An 18,281-nucleotide genomic window follows, 5' to 3' on the forward strand; every position below is an offset into this window, starting at 1 on the left:
TCTATATTCTGGACACATAACCAATGGACCACATAACCACATCAGACAGAGAAACAGACAGACAGACATCATTACGTAATCACACCCTGCTGAAGAGAATCCCATTGGAATGAGCGTATTTGACAGCCTTTTTCCAAAGGGAAATAGCTCAGTGATTCAAGAACACAACTGCCAAACAGAGAGAGACAGCATTATGTAGTATATTTTGTTTTCATTTGGGGATAGGCCTACTAGATACCATGTAGAATGTCATAGCCTTGTGTCTGGTGCATGTTGACGTTTTCCAAAACACTACTCTCAGCACACGTGATCTTTGTGTACTGGGTTGTTCTTAAAGACGATAACTGTGACATACTGTATAGAATACATTTTAGAGGCTTCGTTAGCCAATTCATGCCTGTGTGTGTGTGTGTGTGTGTGTGTGTGTGTGTGTGTGTGTGTGTGTGTGTGTGTGTGTGTGTGTGTGTGTGTGTGTGTGTGAGAAAGAGAGACATCTATTATTGAAAAGAAGTGAAGGTGGAAGGCTGTGAGTCAGGAGTTCCTGCCGAGTGTTGCTCAGCATTTCAACAAGACCTGAGACTCTCTCTCTGTACCCCCCCCCCCCCCCCCCCCCCCTTCTCTCTATCCATTCTATCCATGTCATGTTGCTGCTCTCTCACCGGAGTGAGATTATTCTGACATGATCCTGACGTGATTTGTGATTATGCATCTCCCTGCTGGAGTTTTGTGTTGAGATGTGTTGTGTTGTGTGTCTCGCATCGTCTGACACATAGTCGAATTATCACGGCGGGAGACAAGAGAAGGAGGTAGAGAGAGGAGAGAAAGCTCACACTGTAAAATTGTGAGTGTTAACACGTGCACTTGTGCTGGAAGCTGCGATCAGTGCTACATGATAGACAGGAGGGATTTCAGAAAAAAGGCCTTCTATAAGGAGGTTAGAGGCATTTGGGGGTAAAAGTTGGGAACAAGGCCATTTTACATAATTCAAGGGTGCTGAATCAGAAAAACACGGTTCCCAAGCAAAATTCTTAGTGCTTAACCTCCTAATTTGCATATCAAAATGGCTGCCGATTTTGAAGTATTTCTTAAATAACTCTATAACAAAGCAATCAAATCTGACAAATAAAGTGTATATATTTATATTCTGAGGGTCAGACAATGTGTGGAAGGCATTTATAATGTAATATATGTAAATAAATGTAAATAATGTAAATAAATATGCAAATTAGAGGCCACTATTACAGAAAACGGTTTCATACTTAAAGTGATTCATCCGCATCCCCCTTATTTTATTTTATTTCTACTTATCTGTATTTTTACCATCCTTAAGACATCTAAAATACATATTTAGATCATGGAAAAATCCTGGTACATTTGGCCCCTGATGACCAAAAAATAAATTGCCCCCATGTATAACTCACCCCCAGAATGAGTTAGAGCCACAGAACTGGTACTGATAACTGAACACAAACTACTTTCAACACAACTATATAGAGTGGGATGGGGATGGCTATAGGTACACTTAGACGGCCAACAGGGACTAGCTGAAATGTATTAAGCCCCGCCCCTCTGTGTTCCTATTGGCTGGGCTTTAAACAGCCATAACTCCAATTCCCAGCATCGAAAACCTATGAAACTTCCTAGATGTGCTTAGACGGCCAACAGGGAAAGGCTGAAATTGTTTAAGCTATGTAGCCTAACTTTTCAGTTGATTGCCATACAGGCTTGTGTCCCCCCCCCCACCCCCGATGGGCCCTGCCTAGTACAGCCTAGTCCAGCCTATTACTGCCTAGTCCTAGGACTAGGCTAGACCTGGGTGTACTAGGCTTTACTGTACTAGACTCTGCTGGGCTCTAATAGTCTGTTTTCAGCTCTAGCAGGCTTTGCTAGGCTGTACTTGGCTTTATTAGGCTATAGAAGGCAGTACTTTACTTTGGCCTACACATGTTCATGCAAATTATTAATTATAACTATTGGTGGTGCACACACAAACTATTGCCCGTGTACACAGTGGTTAATCCCAATGGTCTGAGTATCTACAGGGCTGACAAGGGACTAGCACAGCCTAGTTCAACGTAATAGAGCCTAGTACAACCTAGTCTTAACTAGTCCAGTCTGTTCCATGCTAGTATAGCCTATATCGCCGTCCCCTAGTCTGTTCCATCAAAAGGCTGGACTAGGCTAGACCTGGGTGTACTAGGCTTTGATGTTGTAGTCTCTACTGGTCTCTAATAGACTGTTTTAAATTCCAGTAGGCTGTGCTGGTCTGTACAATGCTATATTAGGCTGTACAAGGCAGATCTGTACTATGGTCTACAAAGGTTCATGCAAAACTATTGATCGTGCACACACAAGCTATTGCCCGTGTTCACAGTGGTTAGTCCCAATGGTCTGAGTATCTACAGGGCTGACAAGAGCCTAGCACAGCCTAATAGAGCCTAGTATAGTCTAGTACATCCTAATCTATCCTAGTCCAGCCTTATCAGTCCTAGCATAGCCTTGTACCCCCTCCCCTATTCTGTTCTCCCAAAAGGCTGGACTAGTCATGGGTGTACTACTGTAGGTTGTACTATACTAGACTCTACTGGTCTATAATAGGCTGTTTTAAGCTCTAGTAGGCTGTGCTAGGCTGTACTAGGCTCTATTAGGCTGTGCAAGGCAGATCTGTACTATGGTCTACAAAGGTTCATGCAAAACTATTGCTCGTGCACACACAAGCTATTGCCCGTGTACACAGTGGTTAGTCCCTATGGGTTGAGGATCTACAGGGCTGACAAGAGCATAGTACAGCCTAATATAGCCTATTAGAGTCTAGTACAGCCTAGTACAGCCTCATCTATCCTAGTCCAGCCTTATCAGTCCTAGCATAGCCTGGTACCCCCTCCCCTATTATGTTCTCCCACCAGGCTGGACTAGGCTAGACCTGGGTGTACTAGGTTTTACTGTACTAGTCTCTGCTGGGCTCTAATGGTCTGCTTTCAGCTCTAGCAGCCGTTGCTAGGCTTTACTGGGCTCTATTAGGCTATAGAAGGCAGTACTTTACTTTGGCCTACATATGTTCATGCAAAACTATTTCTTGTGCACACACAAGCTATTGCCCGTGTACACAGTGGTTAGTCCCTATGGGTTGAGGATCTACAGGGCGGACAAGAGCCTAGTACAGCCTAATAGAGCCTATTAGAGTCTAGTACAGCCTATTACAACCTAGTCTAGCCTAGTCCGGCCTGTTCCATGCTAGTATAGCCTATACCACCCTCCCCTAGTCTGTTCTCCCAAAAGGCTGGACTAGTCTTGGATGTACTAGGCTGTACAGTACTAGACTCTACTGGTCTCTAATAGGCTTTTTAGCGGCTCTAGCCGCTCTATACCTGACTTTGTCCGTGTGCGTCAACGTTCTGATTGGTCAGGTGCGTCAACAAAGTGATTGGTCAAGCTTCACGCGACACATGGCTATAAACACATTATAAACACATATCAATGACAAAATGTATCAAAGGCGCCGCTACCTTCACACAGGGTGTGATTTTTTAATCTCTAGTAGGCTTTGCTAGGCTGTACTAGGCTATATTAGGCTGTACAAGGCAGATCTGTACTATGGTCTACAAAGGTTCATGCAAAACTATTGCTCGTGCACACACAAGCTATGGCCTGTGTACACAGTGGTTAGTCCCTATGGTCTGAGTATCTACAGGGCTGACAAGGGACTAGTAAAGCCTAATAGAGAGTATTAGAGTCTAGTACAACCTACTCTAGCCTAGTCCAACCTGTTCCATGCTAGTATAGCCTATAGAAATGATTTCATGTGCATGCCATAAGCAATGCACAACACGTCGTTGCAAATGCCGGAAATCTGGGTTACGATGCACAGCCATGTGTGCATGTCAGCAACGGAGTGATGATCAACCTCCTTGTATGAATGTGGTCTAGTGTCTAGACTTTCGTTCAACAATGGCCAATACAGTATCTTTAGAGTACTAAACCGTTATCTGTTATGGGGGCCGCTATTTTGCATATTTCGGAGTAGGCTGATTATTATATTATATTATATTATCATATTATATTACTTACAAATTCTTTACTCACATTGTAGAAAATGTATATAGACACTTCATTTGTCAATTTTGCTTGCCTGGCCACAGAGTTATTGAAGATAAAGGTGCGAATTTGCCAATTTGGCAGCCATTCAAATATGCAGATTAGAAGGTCAAAAACTAAACATTTAGCATGGGGAAAAAGTATGTATTTTAGATGTCCTAAGGATGGCAAAAATACAGATAATTAGGAACAAAATAAGGGGGATGCACCTTTTGCACCGTTTGAGTACTACGGTACATCATTTTATGTAATGGTGGCCTCTAATTTGCATATTTATTTACATTTATTACATTACAAATATCTTCCACACATTGTATGACCCTCAGAACATAAATATATACACTTTATTTGTCAGATTTGCTTGCTTTGTTATAGAGTTGTTTAAGAAATACTTCAAAATCGGCAGCCATTTTGATATGCAAATTAGGAGGTTAAGCACTAAGAATTTTGCTTGGGAACCGTGTTTTTCTGATTCAGCACCCTTGAATTATGTAAAATGGCCTGGTTCCCGACTTTTACCCCCAAATGCCTCTAACAATCACATATTTCAGAAATCCCACCGGTCTATGATGATGATAGCACGATAGCGGAAGCCGTTAGCGCAGCTGGGAGCCAAAGCACATCATTTTTACATGACTAACACACAGCAGCACAGTGACTGACCATGGCACATTCTCTCTCTCCCACATTATTCATCCCTCCGTCGTTCCCTTTTCTCTCACTGCCGTGTGCTCCAAACGAAAAGAGAGAAAAAAAAAGCTTTCACAAAACCCATCCATCACCACTTGCCCCTGAAATGGATGTGCGCCTGGGGAGGAGTGGATCAGTATGAATTGAATGACCGATGGTTCTGGACGTGAGGTGTATTGGTAATGATAGTCTATATTAATCCGCAGTGGAGAGAATTCAATACCGGGCCTCTCTGTTTTTGTGTCTGTTCATTAGGGCTGCAACTATCGATTATCTTAATGAATATTATTTTTTCCATTAATAGAATAATCTAGAAGCACGCTTACTTTTTTTAATATATATATCAACAGGATTAACGATTATTTAAAAAAAAAATAATAATAATACATTGATTAGTTTGAATAAATGTTGCACCCCTACTGGGCCTCTCTGTTTTGCTTCTGTTTATTAGCAGTGAATGAAGACAAATATCAGTTATGTACTGTACTGTATATCAGTCATAATATGGATTTATGACACTATCTATTGAATCCCAGGGCTTGCTAGCAAATTGCTTTATTGCCTGCACTGCTGATTCAAGGATTTACAGCTTCCCCACATACTGTACACATAAACAGATGTATGAACAGACAGATTGACAGACAAGTTGTACACACACACACACGCACGCACGCACGCACGCACGCACGCACACACACACACACACACACACACACACACACACACACACACACACACACACACACACACACACACACACACACACACACACACACACACCCTCCATCTGCTAGGAAATAGCTTTCCTTCACAGAGTCAATGCTGCTATCTGATGATGATGGCAGGGTTTGAGAAGGAGGGGAAATGGCTTGAGGATCCTCTCTCCTCCTTCTGCCAAGTATCAACCTTAGAATCTATCCGTCATGATCTTTCTATTTCCGTCGTGCTTTCACTCTGTCTGACAATGTGTGTCTGACTCTTTTCTTTGTCTGTCTCCACCTCTGTCTTTCTCTCTTGTCAGTCTGCCTCAGCTTTCACTGTTGTGTGTGTGTGTCCATTACCCTTTCTCTCTCTCTCTCTCTCTCTCTCTCTCTCTCGCTCTCTCTCTCTCTCTCTCTCTCTCTCTCTCTCTCTCCCCCTCTCTCTCTCTCTCTCTCTCTCTCTCTTTCTCTCTCTCCCTCTGTCTCCCTCTGTCTCTTTCTCTCTCTTTCCCCATCTCTCCGTCTCTCTCTCTTTCTCCGTCTCTCTCTCCGTCTCTCTCCCTCTCTGGCTCTTTCTCTCTCTCTCTCCATCTATCTCTCTCTCTCTCTCTCGTTATCTCTCCCTCTGCAACATGGCTGAGAATGTTCCACACTTCATCTGCTGATTCTAGGAGGAGTTGTGATTGGCTACAAAATCAGTAGTCACTATGACACAGACCAGACTGCCGTGACTCAAGGCTTATAATCACCCTATACCATTTCATAGTTGAAATTAGAGTTGTTAGTAAAGATAATGCATAGAAATCATTAAATGCTCCTATTATGTACAATTTAGGCATACCATTTTGGCATTTAGCAGACGCTCTTAATCCAGAGCGATATTCAGATGGTATGTCAGAATAAAGGTCCGTAAACACCAAGCAGTATAACTATAACTATATTGTTCACCATTGTCTTGTTATAGTTGTGATATAGACTCTGCCATCCTCCAGACGGATTTTAAAACTATATCTTTATAGTTATACTTATGGTTATTGCCCTTGATAATATTATATTGGACAAAAAGGCTCTATGCACAGCAGCCATATCCTTACTTCCTTCACAGGCGTTACCAATGATACTAATGAAGGCTCTGTTCCGTTTAGTGTAGCACAGTGGTTCTCAGACTTTTTAATTTCAAGGACCCCCCTTAACTCTGAGAGTGTACAATTGGAACCGAATGGATCCTTATGGGTTCATTTGTACACTCTCAGAGTTACACACCCGTAAGGGTCAATTTGGAACCCCCTCAAGGAACCATGAGGGTCCCTGGACCCCAATTTCAGTCAACATGCACAATATCAGCACCCTGACTCTGTTTGACCAGGAACGAAGGAACGAAGCCTTCATTCGTATCATTGGTAACACCGAAGGAAGAGGCCCAATGTCTATCCAATATGGCTGCTGTGCATAGTGCCTATCGGAGAGTGACTAGTGTGCAAAATTGAAAACAAGATTTTATCTTGGGCACCTATTGCATGGTCTTACTGCCACCTGTATACTCAATGTAACCACTGCTAATAATATACAGTATCTAACATTTCCATGGTCCTCTCCCTGTCCTTCGCAGTCCTGATCCAGGCTACCGCGGAGTCCAATGTGAACGTCCCCCAGATGGCCGACACGTTGTTTGAGCGTGCGGGCAACGCCAGCTGGGTGGTGGTCTTCAAGGCCCTGCTCACCACACATCACCTCATGGTGCACGGCAACGAGGTGAGCAGAACGCACACACTCCACATACTCCACTGGTAAACACTTAATTTAAGCCTGACACACCTATGAATGTAAGGAAGGAAGTACTAAGAGGCCTAATTTCTATCCAATATGGCTGCTGTGCATAGAGCCTATTGGAGAGTGACAGGAATGCTGAGTGTGCAAAATTGAAAACATTGATTTTGTCTTGGGCATCTATCGCATGGTCTTCTTACTGCCACCTGTATACTCAATGTAACCACTGCAAATAATATACAGTATCTCTGTGGTTCTCAACCTGTGGGTCGGGACCGATTGACAGTATAAGCTCACAATGCATCGCGGAGCGACAAGTTGTGAGCTTGTGGATCTGCAATTCTTGCTGCGAAAACACCATGCATACAATGTGTATAAATTAAGCACATAGAATGTATGATCATAATGACATGCTCAAAATAGGGACATAAACAAATAAGGCTAATTTAGCTCTACACCGCTGAACACTGCACTGAGTTTTGTGTAGCTTCATTCACAAATTGCACACAAAGTAACTTACTATTAATAGCTAAAGATTGAACAGGGATAGCTCACCATCATTTGACTTTGTCTTTATCAGTTGAGAATATGGTGTTTTTGTCATAGAATGTAGTGCAGTCATTCACCATTTTGTGCCTATTCCCACATCCACACCCACTCACCCACCCAGTGTGTGGGTGTCTGTGCCCTGCTGGGGTCAAACAGAGGTAACTCTGACAGATAAGCAGATGTTGTCTGTAGCACTCGGCCAACTAACCACACTACATCACTGCCACTTGATAGAGACAAAGGATGTATTGATCTGAGACAAAGGAGGAAGGGGAGAGGATCATTCAATAGAATGAGAATCAGACAGAAGAATAAGAATTCCTTTATTGTCATCGCACAACAAAACTGTGAAGCAGTGATAAGTATAATAAACAACACATCTCTAAAAAAAAGAAAAAGAAAAAATCTAATCAGAAAGAAAAGGACACAAACAATCATTTGGAATTAAATGAAGACGGATGAGCAGAGAGGACAGAGATGACAGTTTGTGACAGGCAGATGCTGGGGGTTGGGGATTCAGATAAGGTGATAATCCTATTAACCCCTGTTGTGTGCAGAGGCACAGGCACAAATTGCAGTGTCTAACTGTCTATTGACGTTGCCATTGGTAACACACTGTGGCTCTCTGATGAGGCATCTTTAAACACAGATTAGCTCTCACAACACCAGGTACATCTCAACCCACTGGGGGCTGATTGCAAAGTGGTCGCCCACAGACACACTGATGGACATGTAACTTGACTGATGCAAATGATGATTGACATTATACTGATGAAAATTTGTGAGTGTATGCATTTTAGCATTTGTGGATATTTCAGTGTGTGACAAAGGGTATTGTTTGTTTTTCCTATCTGTATGTACACACGTGTATAAACTGTTTATGCATTATATATATATATATATAGGCTATACAGTCTGTGTCCGGAGTTAATCTTGCAAACCACTGGACAGATCAGCGGCAAATGTCTTGTGCATGTCTTGTGCATGCTGCCACTAGGCCACAGAAGTACCTCGATCCACTACTTTTTAGACTTGACGCAGTCATTTGCCAAAATGACTCAATCAAAATACGATTTAGTCTTTACAAAACATAAATACATTCTTACATGTATTACAATACAGTACATGTAGTATTGCATTAATTCAAACGCCCTGCTGGGGTCGACCAGAGGTAAGTCTGACAGAGCAGATGTCGTCTTTAGCAGCTATTTTGCTCTTGAACAGCCCCGCCCCTGGCTGCATACAGGCAAGCCGTACAGTACAGAGGGTGTTGTGTACTCTATTGGCAGGTTAATTTACATCTTCCCCCTTATGTCAGTCTCCCTAGAGTCCTGTTTGTATAGAACCAGGTGTGGGGGATTATGTTCGCATAGAGCCAGGTGTGTGGGGATTAGTGTTATGTCTGTACCACTTCTGATGCTGCTGCTAGAGTGGATTGATGGAGAGAGCGAGACAGAGAGATAGAGAGAGAGAGAGAGAGAGAGAGAGAGAGAGAGAGAGAGAGACACACACACACACACACACACACACACACACACACACACACACACACACACACACACACACACACACACACACACACACACACACACACACACACACACACACACACACACACACACACACACACACACACACACACAGAGAAGGAGGCAGGGAGGAAGTCTCGCCTTTACTCCAGAGGGGATTCTCATTCTGATTCTCACCTCATTTAATTGGGCTGCTGTCTCCTGAATCTAGAGCTAGTGAACAAGTGGGATGGAAGTCTGCGTGTGTGCAAGTGGATGCATCCATGCATGCTGATGAATGTATGTGTGTGTGTGTGTGTGTGTGTGTGTGTGTGTGTGTGTGTGTGTGTGTGTGTGAGAGAGAGAGAGAGAGAGAGAGAATGTGCATGTGTGCAATGCATACGTGCCTGTGTGTGTGTGTGTGTGTGTGTGTGTGTGTGTGTGTGTGTGTGCGTGACACGCGTGTGTTGTACTAGTGGAAAGTCTTTGGAATAATCTTGTTCTTGCTGGGCTGTATAATATCCCTGCTGGGAGAATCCATTTGTCATTATTCTGTTGTACTGTTTGATGCTTGCCATGTGACTCACATGCACACTGCAGTAATTCACAAAGGCTGATGCTTTGCTCCGTTGATGGCGTTTTCTCTCATATAAACCGAATATGAGTCATGACACATACTGTATCTGATCTGTAAGTCCTGCTTTGATACAGTTTTTGTAGCGTGTTGATATTATTAAAGATTTTAAAGGTCACATCTGTGTACTTTCAGATGGTTTTGATAAAAGGTTCATGTGTGATAGCAATGAAAAGGCACCAGAATGTAATTATTGTGTAATACAGAGGCAGGTCTAATCATCGTGAAGGTCCAAAGCATGTGCACATTTTGTCCTTTGGTAGGTTTGCCGTATTTTCAATATTGATTTGGCATATGAATAGTGGGTTATTACTGTCTCTTAAAGGAGACACTTTACATTTTGAATTAGTCTGTTTTCTCCAGTATTGCTGTTAACTTTGGAAAACAAGCTAATGTTGGCTAGGGCTTTTAGCATCATGAAGTTCTAATGAAAACTGCTAAAAAACGCCACAAATAAGCTGCTTTTATGTTAGGTAAAGGCCAAGGTAATTCTAACAATAATAATTAAAGAAACAGGTGGGATGAGACACTGATTTCCACGTTATGTACTGGAGATTTAGCTTTTACACCTCAAACAGATCTGTATATCTGTAATCACTGTGTGTTATTTATGTAATCACTGTGTGGAGGTGGAGAGTGGGGAGAGACACTAGGTGGCGCTGGGGTAGCAGTGAACACCTGTAATTAATTGAGGTGATTGTCAGACTGTAAAAGACACTCATCAGTGAGCCAAATTTCTCTGTCACACATGCCACAGAGAAAACAGACTCTGTGAAAAGTGAATGGACTGTATAGGTTTTTTAACTCAACTCTCGAGAAATCTTTTTTAATGGCAGGTTTTATTTTCATGTTTTGTTTGACTTGTACCTTGAAATCTATGCTGTCTTTACCATTTATGAGAGTTTTTTTGTTTGTACAACCCACGCACGTCACACACACACACACACACACACACACACACACACACACACACACACACACACACACACACACACACACACACACACACACACACACACTATTTATGTGAAATATTTATTACACAGTTTGGTTGATTGCTCGATTCTGATTGGTCAATCCCTGAATTCAGTGGTCTGTTATTTCTCTATAGCAGACTGCTGTTTTGAAGAATAGACCATTGCTACGGACAGAGTGCAAGCCTCAATCAATCAATCTGCGGTTTATTCAACATGACAGCCATGTAAACAAACACAATGTCATTTTACAGCACAGTACGCCAAATAATGTTTTTGAAAACATTTGAAGCAAGCAGTAACAGAATATTCATACTTGATCATAACTTCCTACCGGAGATTTGCGAGCTGCCCTAGCATAATCTAATTGACTATTTTGTTTTGCCGTAAGCAATTAAATCCTTATAAAATCAATCAAATCATTTTGTGTCAATCTATACATTTATTATTAATCTATCTTTAATAAGTAGCCGTGCAATAAGTGGGATAGTTAACGGTGAGCTGGTCATTGTTTAGAAATAAACTCCTTTAGTGTGAGAAAGACCCCTCCGCTTTGTGTCTGGGTCTTATCACCCTGTCTGGGTTTATTTCTCACCATTAACGGCTCACCATTAATTACACTCTTGCTCTTGCTAACTGAGACTCGACCTTTCCCTTCAACCTGTATGCATACTTGATGTGTGTGTGTCTTCTTCTGCAGAGGTTCATTCAGTTCCTGGCCTCCAGAAACACTCTCTTCAACCTCAGTAACTTTCTGGACAAAACTGGCTCCCATGGTGAGTAGCACTTCATTGCTGCATGTCTTGAACACCTCAACCACATAATTTCCCCTTATGATCACTGCACATGTACATCTTCTAATACCCTTTTCAATTCCAGACCGTTCTTCTCTTGAATTAACTATGTGTTCACACTTCTAATCCCTCCTACGTTCATCCAATCAATCGTAGCTAGCTCCTCCTCTGATCTCAACACATCTCCATCCGTGGCAGTGTTTATTAACTCACCTCGGGTGGGGGATACGAGCTGTCTACTGGGCTCATTAAACTCATCTCTGCGGTGTTGAGTGTAGTCTCCCATGGTGATGTAAATGGATTTCATCGTCCTGCTGATGAAAAATGTCCTCAGCAGGACATTGTTTGAGTAACACTGGGGTGACTTTGGTGTGTGTGTGTGTGTGTGTGTGTGCGTGTGTGTGTGCGTGTGTGTGTGCGTGTGTGTGTGTGTGTGTGTGTGTGTGTGTGTGTGTGTGTGTGTGTGTGTGTGTGTGTGTGTGTGTGTGTGTGTGTGTGTGTGTGTGTGTGTGTGTGTGTGTGCGTGCGCGTGCGTGCGTGTGTGCGTGTCCACACGCGTGTGTGTGTGTGTGTGGTTGTCTCCCTCAGGCTACGACATGTCCACATTTATCAGACGCTACAGCCGTTATCTCAACGAGAAGGCATTCGCCTACAGACAGATGGCTTTCGACTTTGGCAGAGTCAAGAAAGGGTACACTCTTTCTTTTTTTCTACAAACACACCCCCTTTGCTGTGTTTATCATTTGATCACGTTTATTGATTTTAGGTATGAAAAGTATAACATTGAGCATAGTGTAGGTTGTCTTGTTCATAATACAGCACCTATTAGTATTTGGCATCTCCTACAAACCCTTGACATCCCTTTGGATGGAGCACAATTCTCGGGTGCTTGACAGTGCGTGGGAGGGCCTGAGATAGGAACCAGTCTGTCTCAGGCCAGGGTCCGTCCATGGCTGCGCTCAAGCAGAACAGGGACCTGAATACAGAGCAAGCTACTCGTGCATGCAACTCTGACAGCTCCATTTACCCGACGGACAGAAGGTCACTGATATCCGCACCGGGGTGGCAGTTCAAATACACACATACAGATAGCAGATGGGTAGATAGGTGCTGCTGTGCACGACAAGAAGGGGTCAAAGAGTTGTTCACTGGTTGACAATATACTGCATCGGCCACTTTACTGGGACCATGCTGGAACCATTACAACTGTTATAATACTCTCTCTCTCTCTCTCTTACATCAGAGCTGATGGCGTGATGAGGACCATGTCAGTGGAGAAACTGATGAAAGGGATGCCAACCCTGCAGAGCCAGATAGATGCGCTGCTAGAGTTTGAGGTAATAAGGGATGCATTGCCCACCCATGCCAATAATAGTCACTTTGCCATTTGACTCCATTAGCTGTTGACTGAATTCACTGCTTTCAGCGAAAAATGCCATCTGGTTGTGAAAAAGTGCTTATCAGAATTCTATGATGAAATGTTAGTCGTACCATTATCACAACAATAGCTTCAGGAATTGCTCGTACTCCCATCTGTGATGTGTTCTTCACAAAAACTCTCTGCATGTAAATGATTCTATACGCTCTTGTTAGGTTTTATTTCTTTGACTCGTGATTCTCAACCTTTTTAATATCAAGGACCCCAAGTTTGATACGGTATACGAAGAGTAAACAAATGTGAGAGTGTAGATCTCAGAGTTACTGACTTGAAAGGGTTACTAATTATCAACCATTTAGCTGGGGACCCCCTGGAACCCCCTTGAGGACCCCTGGGGGTCTGCAGACCCCATGTTGAGAGACAACAGTGATTTGACATATCTCTTATTGACCCCTCTCTTAGGTTCATCCACAAGATCTTAACAATGCGGTGATCAATGCCTGCTTTCTCCTACTCTTCAAAGATCTGATCAAGTTATATGCTTGCTACAATGACGGCATCATCAATTTACTAGGTATACAATATCTACTCAAACATGCCAATATTCTTTCTTGCTGAGTAAAGGTGCAGTGCCCTAGAGGTGCAACGCCATCTTGACAGTGAATTGAATTCAGTCCAAAATATCTGTTTTCCAGAGAAATTTTTCCAGATGAAGAGAAGCCAATGCAAAGACGGCCTGGAGATCTACAAGAGATTCCTTACACGAATGACCAGGGTTTCTGAGTTCTTTAAAATCGCTGAGGTAGGTTGTCGACTGTACACACTGATTGACTGTTGATTATGCCTTGAATGCCCATTGAAAAGTTCATTTTCTTTTACAGCAAGTGGGAATTGACAAAAATGACATACCTGAGCTTACCCAGGTAAGACTAATTTGCATGTTCATGTCTTCTTTATTTTCTGTTAAGTTGAATATTTAGCCTGTGAAGTACTTAACTATAGCTTCCTTACTAACAGAGCATGTGGTGTTATTCTAACTGTGTTGCATGTATTTTGGACCCTGTCTAAATCTCCAATTAACGTCTTCTCCTGCAGTGCAAATAACAGATATTCATGGACAGCAACGTCTTTCACTTGTGGTTGTTTTTAAGGAAGGGGCTTTTGCCATCACTGTCCCATGTGTAAATTCCATTCTCCATACAGCCAATGAGCTGTGGTACCCTGATTATTGACAGGCCCTGTGCCCCCCCACCCTCTCTTCTTACTTGCAGAGATGCAGAATGATCATAAAGGCTGAGAGTGTGAGTAGTGTGTAGTGCACAGAGCTAGCTTCAGGGAGCAAAAACAGCCTAGGAAAGATGAACTTTTGAACTCTGTTGAATGCATTGACTTGAACCACACTGCACAGTGAGACACACTGCAGACAGACAGACAGACAGACAGACAGCAGAGGCGCTGGTGAAGATGTGACTGAAAGAACAGACTGGACGAAGCTGCAACGCTGAGCAATGCTGCTGACAGACCTGCTGTGGGGTCTGAGCTAAACGTGGTTTTAGCTCAACAATCATATCTTATCACCACAGAATATTCTACTGTAACAGCACTGTGGAGTTTCCATGGCATTTGGAAGGGCCAATTTAAACTACTGAGAACGACCATGTCACTCGACGAAAGTAACAGATTTTCAACTGAAAAACGTACAGTATGTGGCGTGAGGCATGGAAAGTTTATTTGTATTGTACATTTCATCCACAAAGGCAATTCAAGGTGGTATGTAAGGCATAAAACAATATTTAAAGACAAAAGGCATTTAAACACATCAGAATAGATAATTCTTTACAATTATATTTGTCGAGTGACATGGTTGGTTGAAGTATAAAATTATCCTTGAGGAATTGCAACATCAGCTGGCTTCTTCTGTCCTGAGCAGACCAGGGTTAAACAATCAGTACTTCAGTGCAGTGCCAGGTAGGTTGAAAATAGATTTCCCAGTGTTTACTTTCGGCCACTCAATATGCTGTACTGTGTGGTAAACCTCAATCACCTGCCATGCTTGCCAGGTAACAAAACGTTCTATGGATTGTTTACCCTGGTCTAGTATTTAGACTGAGACCCATTTGGAATCAGACTGGTGGGCATCTCTAGGTGATAAAGTAGGTATAATTTAATGAATGATGATTGATGTTGAACTTTGGTAGAACCTTGGACTATATAGGTCCAAACATTGTCGATCGTTTATTTTGCTTGTGTGCTTTGTAAGTGTTCTCACTGAATGGTGAAACGGGTCTCAAAAATCACGCTTTCAGCACATAAATGTATGCAAACAAAGCAGATTCTTCTAATATATGGTGTGTTAGGATAGTATAACATGAATACAACCATTTCACTTTCCCCCAAATAAGTACGAGGACTTGTCGTATCATGTATTGGCAGAATCCGCTTTGTATGCATTCGATTTAGTGCTAGAATTGTGAATTTCAGACTTGTTTTGCTAATGATAATGAATGGAATCGGTAGTTGCAGTACTTCGATCACAGAGCACAGAAGCAATAGATAAAGATGATTGACGCTAATTGGACTCATGTCATGCCCAGGTAGCTACTGTACAGTGTATAACACAAGTTTCTTCCAAAGTTAAACCCCCTATCACTTTTAAGCACTCAAGGCTTCTAGACTGTGATGTCATGGAAACTCAACAGCTGAGTCTGGGGTTAACCCTCAACTCTCCAATGTGACAGTAATGATGACAAGCATCGACAGCATGTCACTATGCTGCCGTTACATGCCGTTGCCAACATAAATCATGCTTGACAGGTGGCTGGAGAGCTATTGGTGTAGGGTTTTACCACAGCCCATCACTGTTACACTTGATTCAGCATATTCAATTGTGCATTGTTTAGAGCTGGTGTGTTAGACCTTGGAGTTGACATGGAGTTGGTCACTCACCAACAGTTCTCCAGAATCATTGAAGTCATTAATTAAGCCCTTGTCAAGGGATTTTTGTATCTCAGGCCTTAGTGCAGACATGTGCTAGGACAGGTACATGACTGGCTTGAATTTCAGCTTCTTCACAAAAAGCTATGCTTTGTCAGTTCATTCAATTGGCACGCTCAGGCTAGGTCAATACTAACTAGGCTAGCCAGCTTGATCAATAGGATAGCTATTGATCAGGCTGATGAGTCCCTGTGGAGGGAGAGAGCATGTGGATGCAATGCTACAGTATGCCATGTGTACTGAGGTATAACGTTGTGTTCTCTTCAGATGTCACATTTTATCAGAGGTGCTTTGCCTGTGTACTGTACCACCCTTAAGAAAAGTGGAAGAAATGTAAATCCCAGACAGCATTTAACCATAACCTATTTTGTCAAACCCTTTCCGGCAAAACATATATTTTGTTTAGGTTTTTTTTCAGGGAGAGGGGCAAATATTTTGGGCTATGTGTTCTGCCAGAAGGCTCTCCTTGGTACCAGTCCGGGAGGAGAGAGTTGTTACACAGTCACCTCCGGTGTTTAGAGAAGTGACCATGTGACCACCCTAAATTAGTCCGAAAACACCATAAATCATCAAGATACAGTACAATCTGCAAGGCTTAGAAGGTCCTGGCTTTAGAAATTAGATGCATGAGTGACAAAGTACAATTAGTGTTAGTGTGTTGTACAGAGCAGACCTTATAAATGTCCGGAATCCCTGGATTTACCTGACGATAGTCAGCTTGGTGGTTTTATCTCTTGTGTGGAGAGAGCAATTTGTGCCCTTGCCTCTGTCAACATGGATTAAATAAGCAAAGATAACAGAGAATTATTTGTAATTCACTATCTATGTCAAGTTGATTAAAGTCCTATGGGAGTAGAGTGAGTGATCAAGCAATGCGCTGCATGTTCCGATAATATGATCGTAACGTCGTTACTTGTTCATTCCAACAGCTCTTATTTTGACCTTCTCCACAGCGGGCTGTCTAGCACTTATCTAGAGAACTGCTGCTTGCCAAGCTTGGCAGCTCTCCTCAACAAGTAATTGAGTGGACTCAGCTGCAGATCCTCTGCGACAAAAACATGGGTCATTCTTATAGTGGAGGAGTCAGGCTTTCGATTACCTCTGTTCCCATTTTTCTTCTTGGTGACAAAAATATGTTTTGTTTCCTGTATTTATTTCTTTACTTCATCTTATAGGGCTCCAAGGCCTTCTGGTCTCATTTATTAGATGGCCAAGAACATAAAGTAGTGAGATGTATTTCTTTTAAAGAGAATTTAGACGTAGTAAGAGGAGTGGGGACATTTATAGAGGGAGGAAAGAGACAAAGAGACTTACTGTATTCAGTTATTTATCTCACATGTTTGGCTTGCTTGATAACAGGTGTACTATCCTTCCTGCTTGCATGTTTATTGACGAGGATGTTCTATTTAGCATGCAGTGATGCATTGTGGGTACCTGGAGCATTGATCTACAGTATGAACTTTGCATGAAGATTGAAACTCAAAAGTGTTAGTGGATTAAACTGCTGTCCGTATGGATGTTTGTGTGTGTGTGTGTGTGTGTGTGTGTGTGTGTGTGTGTGTGTGTGTGTGCGTGCGTGCGTGCGTGCGTGCGTGCGTGCGTGCGTGCGTGCGTGCGTGCGTGCGTGCGTGCGTGCGTGCGTGCGTGCGTGCGTGCGTGCGTGCGTGCGTGTGTTTCCAACTGCTGTGTGGATCATATCAAGTTCTCTTACCATCTCTACAGATACTTCCACCTGTCTACCTGTGACCTGTCCTATAGTGCTAATCCCTGTGAACATACAGTACTAACCACCCCTCAGCATTTCATGGAATCAGTGACCCTCCATAAACATCAAATATTTCCTGTCAAACACACACTTGTTCCATGGTATTGCAGTCTGCAATACAGTTGCCTACTGAATACATGGACCATGTACATGGCAAATACATGATTTCTGTGTGTGGTCAGACCGGTTCCATTATGTTTAGCTGAAGCATACTCAACATTCTAAACCTCTATGGCCATATACCCAACATCTCTCTCTCTCTGACCTCTGGCTCCTGTAGTATAGCTACCTCATCTCTGTATGAATCCTCATTCCTCAGGCCCCAGAGAGCCTTCTGGAGTCCCTGGAAACCCACCTCAACACACTGGAGGGGAAGAAGCCGTAAGTTGTCAGCTGTCTGTTTTGTGGCGTGTTACTTGTTGAATACTGTAG

At 42.7% G+C, this 18,281-nt stretch overlaps 1 protein-coding gene across 1 annotated transcript in view; it reads left to right on the forward strand.

Moving 5' to 3' along the window:
* snap91a (synaptosome associated protein 91a) overlaps window positions 1-18,234 on the forward strand; it is a gene marked incomplete at both ends in the record, with an annotated part of 44,015 nt that extends 25,781 nt beyond the window's left edge. Inside the window, 8 exons of the mRNA XM_084052882.1 lie at window positions 7,096-7,238; window positions 11,619-11,694; window positions 12,301-12,403; window positions 12,956-13,049; window positions 13,553-13,664; window positions 13,786-13,892; window positions 13,972-14,013; window positions 18,169-18,234. Coding sequence (XP_083909008.1) covers window positions 7,096-7,238; window positions 11,619-11,694; window positions 12,301-12,403; window positions 12,956-13,049; window positions 13,553-13,664; window positions 13,786-13,892; window positions 13,972-14,013; window positions 18,169-18,234 — 743 coding nt within the window. The remainder of the gene's footprint in view (window positions 1-7,095; window positions 7,239-11,618; window positions 11,695-12,300; window positions 12,404-12,955; window positions 13,050-13,552; window positions 13,665-13,785; window positions 13,893-13,971; window positions 14,014-18,168) is intronic.
* Between the last annotated feature and the right edge of the window lie 47 nt (window positions 18,235-18,281).

This window comes from Gymnoscopelus microlampas (assembly GCF_963454915.1).
Source record: "Gymnoscopelus microlampas genome assembly, chromosome: 3".
NCBI classification, from domain to species: domain Eukaryota; kingdom Metazoa; phylum Chordata; class Actinopteri; order Myctophiformes; family Myctophidae; genus Gymnoscopelus; species Gymnoscopelus microlampas.